Source organism: Vombatus ursinus, unplaced genomic scaffold, assembly GCF_900497805.2.
Source record: "Vombatus ursinus unplaced genomic scaffold, bare-nosed wombat genome assembly UNPS02014852.1, whole genome shotgun sequence".
Lineage (NCBI taxonomy): Eukaryota > Metazoa > Chordata > Mammalia > Diprotodontia > Vombatidae > Vombatus > Vombatus ursinus.
This window is the reverse complement of record NW_020954630.1, coordinates 1,502,772-1,519,686: the sequence shown is the minus strand read 5'-3', so window position 1 is coordinate 1,519,686 and position 16,915 is coordinate 1,502,772. Positions and strand designations below refer to the sequence as shown.

General features: G+C 47.8%; 2 protein-coding genes across 2 annotated transcripts in view; one reads left to right on the top strand and one right to left on the bottom strand.

Moving 5' to 3' along the window:
* Positions 1-2,664: 2,664 nt before the first annotated feature.
* On the top strand, positions 2,665-10,327 carry CDK5 (cyclin dependent kinase 5). The gene is made up of 12 exons (XM_027841073.1): positions 2,665-2,794; positions 3,463-3,551; positions 3,658-3,725; positions 4,218-4,278; positions 4,368-4,424; positions 5,374-5,469; positions 5,886-5,960; positions 6,197-6,293; positions 6,548-6,617; positions 9,147-9,207; positions 9,469-9,549; positions 9,802-10,327. The coding sequence occupies exons 1-12, from the start codon at positions 2,758-2,760 to the stop codon at positions 9,886-9,888; spliced, it is 879 nt and encodes a 292-aa protein (XP_027696874.1). The 5' UTR covers positions 2,665-2,757; the 3' UTR covers positions 9,889-10,327.
* A 2,962-nt stretch (positions 10,328-13,289) lies between these two features.
* ASIC3 (acid sensing ion channel subunit 3) overlaps positions 13,290-16,915 on the bottom strand; it is a 6,226-nt gene continuing 2,600 nt past the window's right edge. Inside the window, exons 5-11 of the mRNA XM_027840967.1 lie at positions 16,675-16,731; positions 16,310-16,460; positions 14,922-15,013; positions 14,653-14,732; positions 14,461-14,532; positions 13,647-13,705; positions 13,290-13,425 (exon numbers count right to left, since the gene is read on the bottom strand). Of these exons, the coding sequence (XP_027696768.1) occupies positions 13,347-13,425; positions 13,647-13,705; positions 14,461-14,532; positions 14,653-14,732; positions 14,922-15,013; positions 16,310-16,460; positions 16,675-16,731 (590 nt within the window). The 3' untranslated portion in view covers positions 13,290-13,346. The remainder of the gene's footprint in view (positions 13,426-13,646; positions 13,706-14,460; positions 14,533-14,652; positions 14,733-14,921; positions 15,014-16,309; positions 16,461-16,674; positions 16,732-16,915) is intronic.

Genomic DNA, 16,915 nt, shown 5'->3' with positions numbered 1-16,915 from the left:
TCAAAAACAGAAAAAAGCAATTCAGTAAATGGAGTCCACATATCCACGGAGTTCCATAGTATGTGTAACATTCCACATTGATAGTATTCTACCTCTGCAAAGAAGCCACCTTATAGATGAGAAAGCTAGAACTACAGAGTTGAGGTGGCTTGTTTGGACAGCTAGCTGAGATCTGAAAGCTATGGTTTCTGACTCCAAATGTACTTCTCCTGGCACTCTCCACCAATGGCAAACCACTCCAGTCTCCTTGCCAAGAAAGCCCCAAATGGGTCACGGAGAGTGAGACGAGGCTACTGCTGGTAGACAGCTGCCTTTATGGGTCATTAACTACTAGTTGTCATCTCGGCCTCTTAGGTATATACGCCATCCTTCAGCATCTCTTCTAATGGCCAATATCATTGGTGACATTTGTATAATTTAAGCTTTTCACATATATAACTTACTGTCATTTGCTTCTGTCCTATATCCTCAACAAGGCCCAGCATAGTGCTGTGAACATAAGTTGATACTTGAATCAGCCTGTTACAATGCAAAGACAACTAGATTTAGTGTTAGGACCTGGATCCAGTCCCCAACTTTGCCACTTAACTACCAGGGCAACTTTGGGCAAGTCACAATTTTTATGGATCTTTTTTTTTAAACCTTTAAAATGTAAGGGTTAGGCTAGATGACCTTTAAGGTCCCTTTCAACTCTACATCTATTGCTGTAAAACCAATCAGGGTCAAGAGACTAGAGATCCCTGTCCTGCAAGGCTCTACCATTTATTCACTTTCCTCATCTGTAAAATAGGGGTAACATCTATCCGGCTCCCAGAGCTGTTGTGAGGATCAAATGAAATATATGTAATAGATAACTTTGTAGACTATAAAGGGTCATACATGTCAGTATTTTTAGGTATTTGTTGAAGAAAAGGACAAAGGAAAGGAATAATCTATCAATCAATGTATAAAACGACCATATACTATAACAGGGAGAGCACTGTACTGGAAGTTAGAACACCTGTGATCTAGATTATGCCAGTTAAGATTACAAAATTATAGGATTTTAAGGTGGAAGATATCCTCAAACTCAAACTCATTCAATTAACAGATGAGGAAACTAGGAACCATTGAGGTAGAATAATTTCACCAAGGTCCCACAGATCATAAATAGCCATGACTCCAAATACAGTGCTTTCCCCATTATACCATTCTTTAAAACCTTTGGACAAGTGACATAATATCCTTTAGCCTCGTTTACTCATTTGTAGAATAAGAATAGTATCTCCCCTTTCTACCTGGTGGGGTTGTTAAGATGATCAAATTTCATAATGGATGTGAAAACAAGTTTTGGAAAAATTTAAGAAACTATAAAGCCATATACATATTATAAACTAGTGTAGACACTATAGCTTACAACATGATTCAACATTTATTAAGCACCTATTACGTACAAGGCATTGTGTTAGACCCTGGGAGAAAGAAGAAATAAGAAAGTGCTGCCCATAAGAAGCCTACAGTTAGTTAATTGGGGGGTAATTAAGTAGATAGAGAGCCAGACTGGCGTCAGGAAGACCTGAGCTCACATTGGACCTTAGACACTTACTAGCTTCAAGATCCTGGGCAGGTTAGCCTTTGTCTCCCAAAATTTCCCCATTGTAAAATGGGGGTACTACCTCTCAAGGTTGTTATGAGGAATAAGTGAGATATTTGTAAGGTCCTACATAAATGCTGGCTATTTTTATTTAATGTAATAGCTGTCTCGGCTCCTATCTCTGGGGTTCCAAAAGAGTTTGGAAGGAGGGCAGTCCCCGCCTCTACGTCTCAGCTAACACCCTATTTCATCCCCAAACAGACCTCTCTATAGTCCGTCTATAAAATAATGGGGTTGGACTTTTCACATACGGTTATTCTAAGCCTGAAACCTCCTAGGGGCATCCTGGGGTGACCTGGGTTCTTAAAGGCCCAGTCCCTCAGCGAACCCGCTAAGTAAAAGGAGTGAAGTTGGAAGAATACTGACTTAAAGGTGTCAGAAGACCCCAGAAGGAGGGAAGCAGATCTATAGAGAAGGGGAGTAGGGGTCTACTGGCGCGTGCCAGCTTCAGCTTGTCACTCTAGGATCAAATAGTCATCCTGGATGTCAGCTGGACATCACCAGGGGTCACTTCCAGTAGAAGGGGTCTAGAGGAAGAGGGGCATAGCAGAATCGGCTGGAGGTCACCAGGAGCTGTTTCACCCACACGACTCATCACCCTGACCGGGGTCCTGCGGGAGCCGCTCTGGTTCAGGTTCTAGGACAGCCCTCCGAAACCTGGGTACCCTGGATTCCCTACTGCATTCTGGGACATGTAGTTCCCAGAATAGTCTTCGAGGTCGCTGGGAGAGGAAGGACCCTACGTCGCGATGCATGATGGGAACCGCGGTGCTGCAACGGCGACGGACTCGAAAAGGCGGATCCAAAGAGGCTTTCTGGGACTTGAAGTCCGGGGCTTGTCTCCAAAGTCCGGCAGGCGTCCCTGGAGTCGGAGACAGGCGAGCCTTGGAGCCGAGCACGCTGGGGCTTGTAGTCCTCCGGCTTCCGCTGGCTCGAGCTTTTCTCCGAGGCCAGCAAGCCTCGAGGACTTCAGGTCCCATAATCCACGCCCCGGCGAGCAGGAGGGCAGGCAGGCCAGCGGGGCGGGGCGCGGCCTGGGGGGACTCCTTGGAGCCTCCTCCCCAGCTGAGCCGGGGTCCTAGACTGGGAGCCCGGGGCTCGCCGGGGACTCTGCGGTCGCCGTGATGCAGAAGTATGAGAAGCTGGAGAAGATAGGCGAAGGTAACGGGCTGGAAAATTCTTCTGCAAAGACCCCCTGTCCCTTACTTCCCTGCAAACCCTGATATTCCTTCTTGTGACCTCCCAAGCTTCGGTAGCCACCCCCATGCTTCAGATGTCCACCTTGGGCCCCCCAAGCAGGTAGCCCCTCCTGCACAATTGACATCCTCTTGCATGAAACCCCATCCCCCAAGCCTCCCCTTGCAAAAGTTATCCCCTCCCCCGCAAACCCTGATCCCCCTCCCCCCCAAGGAGCTTCTTGATCCTCTCCCCCCAGTTGTTCCCCAACCATTCTTCCTCTATGGACCAGTGCCAGGCACCCCTGTTTGCTTAGCGCTCTATTGCTTTTCTCCCTCGCCTTCATCGCTTAGGACCAACCTTCCTAGTCCACCCTCCAACCAGAAATTGTCCAGGCTGTTTACATCACTGCCCGAACTGGCCCCTTCTACATCCTTAAGTCTTAAATGCTCCCATACTTCACCTTGCTTCCCTTCTTCCGCTTCCCCTCCCGGACCATAAAGCAAACTGCTTCACCACCCACCTCCCCCCCCCCCTCCCTCCCTTCCTCCTCCCCTCCAAAAAAACCCGACCTACCCCTATCTCTTGGGAGGGGTGGGGTAGGGAAGAGGAAGAAGAGGTGGAAAGTAGCTTTGATCCCTCCTGCTCCCCAGGCACCTATGGAACAGTGTTCAAGGCCAAGAACCGTGAGACCCACGAGATTGTGGCACTGAAACGAGTTCGCTTGGACGATGATGACGAGGTGGGGCCCGGGGTTGTGTGGACAAGGCTGGGGGAGTTGGGCTTCCCTGGGGATGTGGTTAGTGACTGTCTAGTCTCACTGCCTCCCTCTTTCCATCACCTCCCAGGGGGTACCAAGCTCCGCCCTGAGAGAGATTTGCTTGCTTAAGGAGTTGAAGCATAAGAACATTGTCAGGTCTGTTTGGGGAAGGAGGTAAAGGAATGGGGGGGGGGGGGAAGAGCTGTATGAATGGGTCCCTCACTGGTTGTAGCAGTACCTGTCTAGTTAATAGGGAGGGGCATGAGACAGTCAGGTAGGACTTGAATACTCACATATTTGAAATTGAGCTGGGGAGTTAGAGTTGGGGAAGTTGGGAGGAATGGGGGTAGAGAAAGGGGTCTTTACCTTGTGATGCCCCACTGGTGATGTAAGTACCTGAGGGGGCAAGTGGTATTGGGGATTGAAAGAATCTGAATTTGGGGGATTCAAGTTGGAAATTTAAGTTTTGGAAGAGAGAGTTATAGTTGGAGGTCTAGAGGTTGAAACTGGGCATCTAAGTTAGGAGCTAGAACTAAAGATTTGTGTAAAAGATTTAACTTAAAAGATAGAATTGGAAAGTTAGGCCTAGGTTTCTAGGACAGTCTGATTTCACCTTCCTCCCTTCTCTTTGTCTTCCACCCCAACAAGGCTTCATGATGTTTTGCACAGTGACAAGAAACTGACCCTGGTTTTTGAGTTCTGTGACCAAGTAAGGAGAGGGGGCAGCCCAGGGGAGGGGCAGCCCTGATGTGCAAAGAGTAAGGCTGAGACACCCCATCTTTCTTCCCCTTCCCCCAGGATCTGAAGAAATATTTTGACAGTTGCAATGGAGACCTGGACCCTGAGATTGTGAAGGTGAGGTGGGCACTGGGGAAAACAAGGGTTAAACTTTGATCTTAATGAGCCTAGGGGGTATTTGACCTGAGTTGAGTGTGAGTCTATGTTCCATTCAATTCAACAAATGTAGATTGAACATCTGGGTATAAAGTACAGTGCTTGTCACTAGGGAACCAAAGATAGAAATTGTCTAACACAATCTAATTAAACATAATCTAATTAAGCATAGGCGGCTAGGTGTCAAAGTGGATGGTAGGAAGATTCTCTTTGTGAGTTCAAAACTGGCCTCAGGTACTTACTAGCTGTGTGACTCTGGGCAACTCACTTAATCCTGTTTGCCTCAGTTTCCTCATCTGTAAAATGAGCTGGAGAAGGAAATGGCAAATCGCTACAGTACCTTTGCCAAGAAAACCCTAAATGGGGTCAGGAAGAGTTGGACTGGACCCAACAACAACAATTAAGCACAATCTAATCAAACTATTAGCATCTACTGTGAGCCTAGCCTAGTGCTAGGGTTGCTGTATAGGATATAAAGACAAGAGTATAATCACTGTTCTCACAGAGCTTACAGTATTGTTGGAAAGAAAAAAACTCAGGAAATAGCTAGAGAATGACTTAAGACAGTATGTAATTAAGGGCCAGGATGAATGCAGGTTGAGACTCATGGAGGTCAGGGTAGGGAGACAGTGTGGTTGGAATGATCAAGGTTGGCTTTTCTGAAGAGATGGGATTTGAACTGAGCCATGAAGGATGAGTTTGGTTTAGGCTTGTAGTGGGGTTGGTGAATGGGGGTGGGGAGGTTGACAGAACCGGAAGCCCAAGTGAGAGAGGTATGTGTTGCAGGGGAAAGGTTAATAGACCAGTCTGACTGGAGTTGGAGCAGTATAGGGGAACAGTCTAACTTAGGGCAAGATAGGGAAAGTATATGGAGATAGTTGATTTTTCCCATTTCTCCTATTCCCTATAGTCATTCCTTTTCCAACTGCTAAAAGGCCTTGGATTCTGCCATAGCCGTAATGTTCTGCACCGGGATCTGAAGCCCCAGAACCTTCTAATTAACCGGGTATTGTGTCAGGGAAAAGAGAGAGAAGGTGGAAAGGGGTGGGACCAGGAAGGGGGGTGCCTGTGCTCTAGGTTTGGGAGCTCAGGCTGGGAGGATAAAGTTTTCCTTGGGACCAGTTAGATCTTTTCTATATGGGAGAAAGAATAATATAGTAGAATAATCAGTAGACCTGGGTTTGAATCCCAGCTCTGATACTTGTGTGACCCTGGGCAAATTATTTTCCCTCTATGAACCTCAGTTTCTTACCCTGTAAAGTGGATAAAAATATTTCCCCCCATGGGTTGTTGTGAGGAATGTACTTTGAAAGCCTTTAATACTGTAGAAGTGTAAATCTTTGTTAGCATCATTAGCATCCCTTCTGATCCTCACTGTGCTGTGTGTTCTCTCTCTTTGACTTCCCATCCCCCTATCTTCAGAATGGGGAGCTCAAGCTTGCTGATTTTGGCTTGGCTAGAGCCTTCGGGATCCCTGTTCGATGTTACTCTGCAGAGGTGAGCCTTGGGAGTTAGGTTCCTGGAAGGCAGTTGGCAGAGGGAGGAGGGAGAAATAACTAGGGACCCTCTCGTTGCCCCCATTCCAGTTCCTTGGAACATTATTCTTGCTCCTTCATTTCTGTTCCTTCCCCTGTGGGGGTGGTGGGTGGTGGGGATGGGGTGGATCTTCTGCCAACTCTATTATCCTGTATTGGAGGGTCATAGTAGTCCTGGGTCATTTCCATCTCCCCCAGGTGGTCACTTTGTGGTACCGCCCACCAGATGTCCTATTTGGGGCCAAACTATACTCCACATCCATCGACATGTGGTCAGCTGGTTGTATCTTTGCAGGTGATGAAATGGGGGAGGCCAGATCTGACTACCTTACTTCCCTGTCAGAATCAGCCAATAGACCATGAGGTCTATTGGCTGGATTGTCAGGGTGGGAGAAGGGGAGGCAGGGACGAAGAGACTTAGGGTAGGGAAAAGGTAAAGCATGTTAAGTAAGGAGGAGGGTGGCCTAAGATGTGGTGGTGGAAGGTGCTGGGAGGATGTTTGAAGCATGGACCATCTCCAGTTTCTCATTTACTTTCTGTCTCCCACAGAGCTGGCCAATGCTGGACGGCCCCTCTTCCCTGGGAATGATGTAGATGATCAACTGAAGAGGATCTTTAGATATCCTTATGACTTTTCTTCCATCTCTACATCCGTGTTAGAGAATCTCCCTCCCCAGATCCTGGGGCCAAGAGAACCTCTAACCTATAATTCCTGAGCCCATAGGAAATAGAGTGTGGAGATGAGTGGACCAGGGATAGAGTAGAGATGGAGAAGGACAGAGTATTATAAAGGATTCAGAAATCCTTGGGGACGAAGATAGGGAATCCGATGGAATAGACACACATCTGTCAGGTTATGGTGACCAGAAGACAGTGATGCAGTGTGAAGAGCTCAACTTAACAACATTTATTAACTGACTATTATATGCCAGGTGCTAGGGACAAATGAAAACAGTCCTAGTCCTTAAAAGCTGATATTCTACTGGGAGGAAAAAAAGCACATGTACAGATACATAAATGTAAAAATGTATAAGTAACTTGAGGGCTGGGGAAACATCAACAACTGGGTGGATAAGGAAAGGCCTTATGGAGCAGGTGGCACTTGAGCTGAGTCTTAACAGGAGCAGGAGTTTCCAAGAGGGCAGAGGGGAGGAGGGAAAGTATTCCAGATGTGGGAAATAGCCTGTGCAAACATTTGGAGGCAGGAGATGTAATACCTATATACAAGATGACCAGTGTGGCTTGAATGTAGAGTGTGTGAGGGAAGTTAATGTGAAGTCTGTTGGGAAAAACAGATTTAAGTCAGACCATGAAAGACATTAGTTGCCGAGGAGAATTTGTATTTTATCTTAAAGGGATCAGGGAGCTACCCACTGAAGTCTCTTGGGTGAGAAGGGGTTATGATCAGACTGTGTTTTAAGGGTGTCCATTTGGCTAGCAGTGTGGAGGATGGATTGGAGAATGGAGGCAGGGAGGCCCATCTAAACCAGAGGTGATGAAGACCTGGGTTGGGGCAAGGAGACAAGGGTAAAAGATATTATGGACATAGACTTGAGAAGGCTTGGCAGCTTACTATGTGTAGGGGGAAAGGAGTGGAAAAAGGTGAGGATGACTTTAGTTTCAATTCCTGGACTGAGACATTAGGAGTTTGGAAGTGTCCTCAACAGAAGTAGAGGAGAGCACTGGGATTGGAATCAGGAAGTTGGTTGGGCTCAGCTCCTGCTTGGCCATTTCCTCCTTGTGTATCAGTTTTCTTATTAATAAAGGGAGAGGCAGTGTGGTACAGTGCCAAGGGTTCTGGATGGGGAGACCAAAGGCCCAGCTCTCGTGTTTGCTAACCATTACCTCAGGTAGGTGATTGCACCTGCCCAGGATTTGCTGTCATCGTGTGTAAATGAAGGAATTGGACTAGATCAGTGGTTCCCAATGTTTTTCTTTGTTGTTGTTGTTATTGTTCCACAAACCCCTTTCAGCAACAACTACCAAGTGGTGTGAACCCCTCAAGTAATTAAACATACTATGATATGAATATACTGATGATATTCTTGGCAGTGGTCTCTCCTGATTACAGTGCCACTGGAGAATTTTCAGCTCAAACTATTGTCCACCGAATGGGAGCCACTGGACTAGCAGATCTCTTAGGTTCAACACCGAATCTATGATCTCAAGACCTTCCTACCTCATGGCTTTGTTGTTAGGATCAGATGGGACCATGGAGTGCCATATAAGCTTTTGAAGAGCTATTTTAAAAAATCAACGGTTTTCTTATTAAATGAACGCTTCTTTAGCTCCAGTTCTGCACCTCTGGTAGAACAGAGTAAGAGTGGCAGTAGTCGAAGGCACAGGGCCTGGGGTTATGCCAGTAGAGCTTCCTGGAGGCAGGGGCAGAAGAGATGCTATTCCAGGTGGAGGTAGAGGGTTTCTAACTTGGAAGCGAAGAAAGTGCTAACTGATGTGGCAGAAATGAAGTAGATTTCAGGGCTGGGGTTGAAAGTGGTAAAGAACTCCTAACTGTGGAAGAGCTGGGTCAAAGTATCATTCTGTGCTGGAAGAATTAAGGAGGGAGGAGAGGGAAGAAGAAAGGCTAGAGGTATCTATCACTCAGGGTGAGTCATGGCAGAATGGATGCAGAGGCCTGAGGACCTTGGTCAGTAGGGACAGAAAGGCGAGGGGAGATCAAAGACATAAGCATTGTGGTCTCTGGAAAGAACACCGCTCTGGAAGTCTTGACTTTGGGATTTTGGGCAAGTCATTCAACTTGAACTAAGGCTCATCGATGAAATGGGGCAATTAATCTCTGCCCTGCTTGCCCTGACTAGAATGTAGGTGGTGAGTATCAAGTATGAGGATGGAGGAGTGTTCTGGAGAGGCATGGAAATTGCTAGAAGGGAAATTTAACAGAGATGATCAGGAATGCAGCCAATTGGGATGGGGGAAGAGGGCTAGTGTGTACACACGCACACACACAGACACACACGCACACGCACACACGCGTAGGCATGCATGCACACGTACTTTTTTCCTAAGGGCTCACATATGTGTGGTGTGGGGTAGGTAGTAGAGGATGAAGTGAGGATGCCAAGTCTCAGGCTTAATAGCCCTCTCCCCATTCTTATCACCTTGAGTGACCCTTAACTTCAGCTCCCACGCTGTTGGGGACACCAACTGAAGAACAGTGGCCTGCCATGACCAAGCTTCCAGATTATAAGGTAGGTGTGGGTTCAGAGAAAGACATAGCTTTAAAGGACCATTTGAGAGATGAGAACTGAGCCTTCTTCTCTAGCCATAGCCTTCCTTTTCTGGTTCCCATAGTCCTTACTACTTCTGTGACCCATGTCTGGCACCCTCATACTTCTGTTCCCCAGCCCAACCCCTATTCGTCTTAATACAGATTCCCTCCCGTCCCACCCCACTAATTCCCCCAGATGTTGCCCGTGCCGTATAGCTGAGTCCCTGTTTCCCTTTCCTAGCCTTACCCTATGTATCCGGCAACAACGTCACTTGTCAATGTTGTACCCAAGCTCAATGCCACAGGGAGGGACCTATTGCAGGTAAATGGCCCAGAGAGGGGATGTTTTGGGGCAGAGAGGACAGAGGGACTAGGTTGACCATGGTTGGTGGGGGGGGGAACAGAAGAATGGAGGCGTGCATGGACTTCTTAGTACTGGAGGAAGGGATGGTTGGGAACTATAAAGCTCAGGAAGCTCTGGGAGTTGGGAGCGGGGAAAGGTGATGATTCACAGAGGACCTGGAGACAGTCCCCATCCTGTCTAATCCCATCCCAATTTTTCCCTCTCCCTCAGAATCTGCTCAAGTGTAACCCGGTTCAGCGCATCTCAGCGGAAGAAGCTTTGCAGCATCCCTACTTCTCCGACTTCTGCCCTCCTTAGCCAGGAGTCTCCTTTTCCCTTTCCTTGTCCAGAGAACCAAGCCCACTATCCTTGACCCCTCCTCTAGGCCCTCAGATTGGGAGCTGCTCAACGCACTCTCGCCTTGCTGGCCCACCCTGTTCCCTACCTACCCAGGGACCTCGTGTGTTGAGGCAGGAGAAATAGACCCTGGAAGCTAAGGGTTTTGAGGCTCCTTTGTCCTCTCTTCTCCCCTGGCCCTTCCCCAGTCTCCCCCACCCCACTGGAAAAGGGGTAGGGGTCGGGATGGTGCTATGCACTTAAGCTCTGCTACTTGGGCCAGATGTCTGGGGTCAGCCGTGGTGGGGTCAGGGGTGTGAAGGATGGATGCCAGCCGGAGCCCGTGTCCCCTCACTTCCTGTGCTTCTCACCCTTGTGTATGGACTTTATTTAATTTCATAAATTGGCTTCTTTCCCACAATCTAGGCTTATGTCATGAGGGAAGGTGTATGTGTCTTTCTGTTTTAAGACATGGGTATCAGAGGTGGTATGAAGATTGTGTGACCTCCGTCTCCACTTACTGACATCACCACTCATTGTCTTCACCCACTCACTCTCATATCCCAGCTTCTTTAGCCCACGTGTCCAGTTCTTAGGAATCCAGTGAAATCTGTCGTTCGGAAGAGGGATTAGCTGGTCCTGCTCTGCCCACTAGAGGGCAGAAGTCAGAGCACTGGATGGAAAGTAGAGTCCAATTTTGGGTCGTCAACACTTCCTAACCAATTAGGCCCAGCCAGAAATGGAATATGGGCTGCCTCAGGAGGTCAAACTCTCCACATGCTTTCCTGGAGGTCTTAGGCGGGCCACTTGTGCTGGGGGTGTTTTACAGAGGGTGCTCCCTGTTCCAGTATTTGTTGGCCTGGCTGCTTCCTCAGGTCTCTTTGACTTCCAGGTTTCTCTGGAACCTGACTGGAGAGCAAAGGTTAATGCTTGACTTCTGCCTGAAGGCTGGGGGATGGACTGGCCCATCCTGATCTAGTACTAGTTGGGAGTAGGGTGGGGTTAGGATTAGAAAATGAGAGTTCTCATTTATTAATAAATAGTAAGGCTACCCTCTCCCATTCACTCCACAACATGGCCCAAGATGGGAGGGCCTTGAGAACAAAATATCAGACATAGCCCTCCAACTACTGCTAGCCAGCATTGCCAGGGAAGCCCTGGGGTATCTAGTAAGTAGAGCCCTTTGGCATGCTGACAGGAATCCACGGCCAAGTCTGAGTGGAAATGCGGCAGTCTAGCTTCCTAGATTTCTTGTTTTTATTCTTTTTCATTTTTTCCCCAGAGTATTTTTGTGTTACAGAGGCCAGCTATGAGCACAACATGGCTCACTGAAGTCTGATAGTGGTTTGGGAAGAGGATGGGTTATTTTTCCATTTTCAGAGTATCCGATGCAAGTTCTCTCTCTCATTCAGGGGGTGCTTAGGACTAAGTATTTAAAAATGGGGCAAAACCCTCCAAGACAGGATAGTGGATCATTTTATTAAATAGCAGCGCTAAGATTGGAACCCAGGTCTCCAGTCTCGTTGTCCAATGCTCTTCCTTCTCTCTTCGGTCAGTCAATAAACATTTGTTAAGCACCCACTAGGTGCCAGGCACTGTGCTAAGCACTGGGTATTCAAAGACACAAAAGAGTCCCTGCCCTCAAAGAGCTCATGATCTGTACCAAGCTTTTTGTTCTAAGTACCGGATTGCCTTCTGCCTTCCTCCTCACCCACCCCATATCTCTTAACTCCAGACCTGACAGAAGCTGGGGACAGCTTAATATTTTTTCTTCCATCTTTGGAGAGCTGGAGTCATGGGGTGGGAGAACCTTGCCCCAGATCTCACAACCATTCTTTCCTAAGACCCACAACATCCCACTTCCATTTCCCCTGCCCATAACCCAACCCCCATCAGCCCTAGCCTTGGGTCTAGATGTAAGCATAGCTGCATATGACTGTGGGTGAGTCACTTAACCTTTTAATGTTCTAGGGTGTAGGCAGCTAAGACTAAGTTTCAGAGAATGTGCCAAGCTGCATTGGTAGAGGGAGATCCTGTCCCTATCCATTTCTTTGTTCCTCTCACATCTTCCAGAGCCATCTACCATGATACCCTTTTCTAGCAGCACTCCCGATTTTTTAGGCTCCACATCCTCAATATCAAAACTTTCCTAGTTTTGATCAACTCACGAAAAACTGAAGAAGTACAATAGTTTGACAGAAAGAGAAATGGACTGCAAATCTCAGCTGGGATACTTTCCAGCTATGTAACTGTGGACAATTAACTTTTAACAATTAACCTTAACTTTTCAAGGTCTCAGTTTCCTTATCTATAAAAACTGAAATGATAACAATAATTGCACTTGTGCAAAAAGTACCTTGTATGCCTTAGAAGTGTTACAGAAATGTGCATAAAATGCTGTAGAAATGTGTATATGGACAGGATACATCTGCAATATGAAAACCCTCCTATTAATTCTCCCCCCAACACACAGACATACCTCCCACCCTATTGTCATTGGATAATGAGATAGGCTGATTGGTTTGCAGCACCAAGAGGCTAAGACCCTGCCTCCCATGCCCACCCCCATTATTTTGATTAGAGTCATCATGGGTGTAAGAGGCTTCTGCTAGGGAGACTGTAAGGCAAGAAGAGGAGATACTGCCTGGAATTTCTGGCATCAAGCTTTGGGGAAGAAGTGACGAATTATAGCCAGCTTCTGAGCTGTTTTCTTCCTTCCTTCCTTCCTTCCTTCCTTCCTTCCTTCCTTCCTTCCTTCTTTCTTCCCTTGCAGTCGGGGTTCAATGACTTGCCCAGGGTCATGCAGCTAGTTAATGTCTGAGGCCGGATTTGAATTTAGGTCTTCCAGACTCCAGGGCTGGTGCTCTATCTACTGCACCACCTAGTTGCACCTCAGCTCTGTTTTCCAGCACCTAATTCTAGGGCTGATAAGCTCCAACTTCCAAATCAGAGAAAAAGTAGCCAGAGGAGAGGATACTTGGTACTTTTAGTAAGAAACAAGAGGAAGGTGCGCATTTCTCACCCCCAAGCACTTGGTGGGATGACCAAGGTGTAGCCTATTGGATTCAGAAAGTTCTCCCTTCTCCTTCCATTTGTAGTAAGTGTAATGTGTTACCTCATCCTAGGTTGGGAGTGGTAGGAGGAAGAGGAAGACTAAAGCCATTAAGCTTTGATGGTAGAATTTCAGGCAGTGTGTCAGAACACTGAGAGATATTTTGGAACAAAATGGTCTTCCTCCTCATCCCTGAAATGGGTACTCTCCTCATATATAAGGCTTAAGCCAGTTTCCCATCTCATCCTTAGTCTCCAGTGAAATAGTCACTCATCTCAAACAACCACCCTGGTCTCATGTCAGTCTGGAGCTTTATTTGGAGAGGGGCTAACAGGCGAGGTGCATGCAGGGCATGGAGCCCCAAGGGTACAACAGATTGGACCTGAGTCTAGAGGCGAGTGACCAGGTAGCAGGTCCGGTGTGAAGTAGAAACAGTCCTGGTGACAGCACAGGGTGGAGTGGGAGGCCTAGGAGGGGGGTAAGACAACACATCTGGAGATCAGTTAGGATCAGATGACTTAACATTTGCAAACACCGCCTGGCCCTCACCCCCACTTCCAGCTCAGGCTTCTCTCATTGGTTTCCCCTTGCTCACATATTTCCTTGGAAAGGAAGGAGAGGCACCAGTCTGGGTCCCCTTGTCTTGAGCAGGGGTTCAGGAGGGTGGGATGGGGTGATCTCTCATTACCTGGGGAGAGCGGTGAGGTGGGGTCCTGGGCTGTGGTGGATGTCAGTTCCTCGTTGGAGCTATTGGGGATAGATATTGGGGAAGATGTGAACAGGAATGGTAGCCAGATATTGGAAAGAGACTGACTGTCAGAGCCAAAAGGGGTCTTAGAGATCATCTGGTTTAACCCTCTCATTTTACTAATGAGGAAACTGAGACCTGGAGGAATGAAAAGTCTTGACCCAGGTCACAAAGCTGGTAAGTGCCTGAGACAAGACTTTACCAGGTTTTTGGTTTCCAGGCTGGAGCATTTTACATTTCACCTCTCTTATCTCCTGCCTCACTCCCCCAAGATTGCCCCTGCCTGATGCCAATTGCTGAAGAGCCAGCTTCTTAGGTCCAATTCATTGTCTTTCCTGCACCCCAGTTCTCCTAAATCCAGACCTGCACATAGCTCAAGGATTTTTCTCCAGCTCTTGACTGGGTGGAGGAATTTGAAGGGTAGACTGGGATGAGCTCCATTCTGGAAACTAGGAAGTGGGCAGCTTAACAGGCCAAAATGTGTATATGTGTTTGTATGAAGATGGGTGTATGCTCAGGGCAGGATGGGTGAAAAGTGCACTAGACTTGAAGCTAGAAGGGCTGGTTTCACATCATGACTAATTAACTTCTACTATGGACAAGTTACCTACCTTTTCTGAGCCTTGGTTTCTTCCTAAAGTTTGGGCAATAAATGATACTTGCCCTACCTGCCTCATGGGTTTATTGAGAGAAAATTCTTCTGTAAACTTAGAACACTAGGAAAAATGTGAGTAATTATTAGTAGTAGTATTACCAGGCTGTCCCTGGGCCTCTTCTGTGACCTCCTCCTATTTTGGAAGTAGCCAAGAACCCTGTCTTGGAAAACCTGAGAAGACAGGAGAGAAATGGTGTGGGATACCTATAAATCTTTGGCTCAATGTTCTCTGTCAGCTCCCTAGAACCCATCCCAGTTCCTCCCAGAACTTATATTGGGCTCCCAACCCACCTCAAAGAGATAGTCCAAGATCTCCAGAATGGTCAGCAGACTGGCACCAACAAATAGCCCCATCTGGCCTCCAATATCACCTGGGAGGGAACAGTTACCAGTACAGTCATCCTGCCCTCACTCCTCTGTCTTTCAGACAGTGCCAGCCTCACCTTGACCTGATGAGACTTATTTAGCCCAACCTTTTCCCCAGGCCCCATCCATTTTCAAGACCCTTACCATTTCTGGAGTCTAGATTCTGTTCCCACTCCCCAAGTCTCATCCCTCACCCAACAGATCGGCCACTTCATAGGCTTTCTTCTGTTCCACAGTCTCATAATTAAGTGCCTCGAAGAAGATGTCTAGCACCAGAACATTATCCCTAAAGGAAGAAGTGACCAAGTAAGTGACACCTAGATTCTTTTCCCCTTGATCAGAATCAGGGACTTCTCCCTCCCTCCAGGCAATCCCAAGCATCTGGAGAGGGGTGAGTGAGGCCAGACCAGGAGGGTGTGTGTGTGTGTGGGGGGGGTGTGTGTTGTTGCTGCTGCTGGAAGGAAGTGTTGCCCAGGTGTATCCAGTCATCTCCACCCCCACCCTACAATTGAACTGCTGCTGTTTGTCCTTCATTCTCTTTTTTTCCTTTTTTTTTTAATTTTAGGCAACTGGGGTTAAGTGACTTGCCCAGGGTCACGCAGCTAGTAAGCGTCAAGTGTTTGGTCTGAGGCCGGATTTGAACTCAGGTCCTCCTGACTTCAGGGCTGGTGCTCTATCCACTGTGCCACCTAGCTGCCCCTTGTCCTTCATTCTTGAAGAGGACCCATGACATCAGGGAGGTAGTGTTATGACATGCAAATGAATTGGGTTTGAGTGAGGGACGGCTGTGTCAATTCACTAGCCTCACTCTGTCCTTCAGAGCCATCTGGGTCCAGTGGCAAGATACAGATCAGGGTGACTGGAGGTGGCTCAGGATGCAGTGGGGAACTTTGGTCTTTTCAAGTTAAGGTCTTTAACTGGTCTCTGTTTGACTGGGGCAAAACCTATTCACTGATTAAGGCTAATAAGAAATGAGGCAAAGAATGGTCTATTAAAAAAAAAAAAGATCTGGGAGGGGAAGGCCCCGGCCAAAACAAAAACCAATTGCTATTTACATTCATTCTGAGACAATTAGGGCCCAAACAATGACCTAATAGGGCTTGGCCTGCGACCTAGCTAGAACTGAACCCATGTGTATTGGATACCAGTCCCCAGGTGTGTATGTGAGTGTATGTTGGAGGAGTAACTCTAAGTGTATATGTGTGTCCTAGGTTGCCTGTCACTGTGCCTCACACCTTACCCCTCAATTTTCATGAGCAGTTTTGTGTTGGGAGAGTATCCCCAGGTGTGTGTATATGTGTGTGTTGGAGAGCAGGATTCCACAGGTGATCTATCCCTCTTTGTCTCCCACCCATCTGGACTGGAAATCTGTCCCTAGATGTTTATTTGCGTAAGTAGTGGGATCAGAGTCGGGGAGAATATTGGAGGCAGGGAGGGCTATGTTGTAGGAATTTCTTCTGGTGTGTGTACGCTAGTAGGTTGGACACGTGTGTAGGGGCGGTCTCCAGGTATATATGTTGGGAAGGAGATGGTCCCCACGTGCACTTGTGCGCGTTTTTTGGGAGGCCGGGGAGTGACTCACGCTATGTACTGCTTGCTTCGGTTGAATTTCTGGGCCAGGTAGCTGGCTGAAGCGCGGCTGGGAATCCGGACCATGGAGAGCTCCTTTTCGTAGCGTGTGCTGGCGCAGGGGCTGGGGCAGAGGCAGGCGGTATCCTTCCTTATCATGCTGTCTAAAGGGGAGAGGCCACAGGAATGCAGGGGCCAGGGCAAGGGTGAGGTATATCGCCGGGCTTATAGAGATCACGAAAGGAAGTTGGGGGATCCCAGGAGAGGGGGAAGTCACGGGGCGGGGAGAGGTCGGGGGTTCCGTTTGGGGAAATGGGTTGGGCACGTGTAATTCTCCAATATCCCTCAGTAGTGCTAGTTGGTCAGGGGGCTCCTTACCCAAGGAAGGTCTGGCACAATCCTTGTACTGTTGGGGGCTGCATATGGGGGTACTGCCTGGTGTGCGGAGTGAAGCGTTATGACTGTATCAAGTTCCAGTTTCTCCTGGAACCCTCTATTCTTATCTAAGTTTTCACTACTTCTTAAGGGACTTTCCTTAGCCCAAAAGCTGGACCCTAAGCCCTGTAAACCTGAGCCCCATCCTGTCTCTGACTTCCGGCCCTCCCAACTCTTATCATGA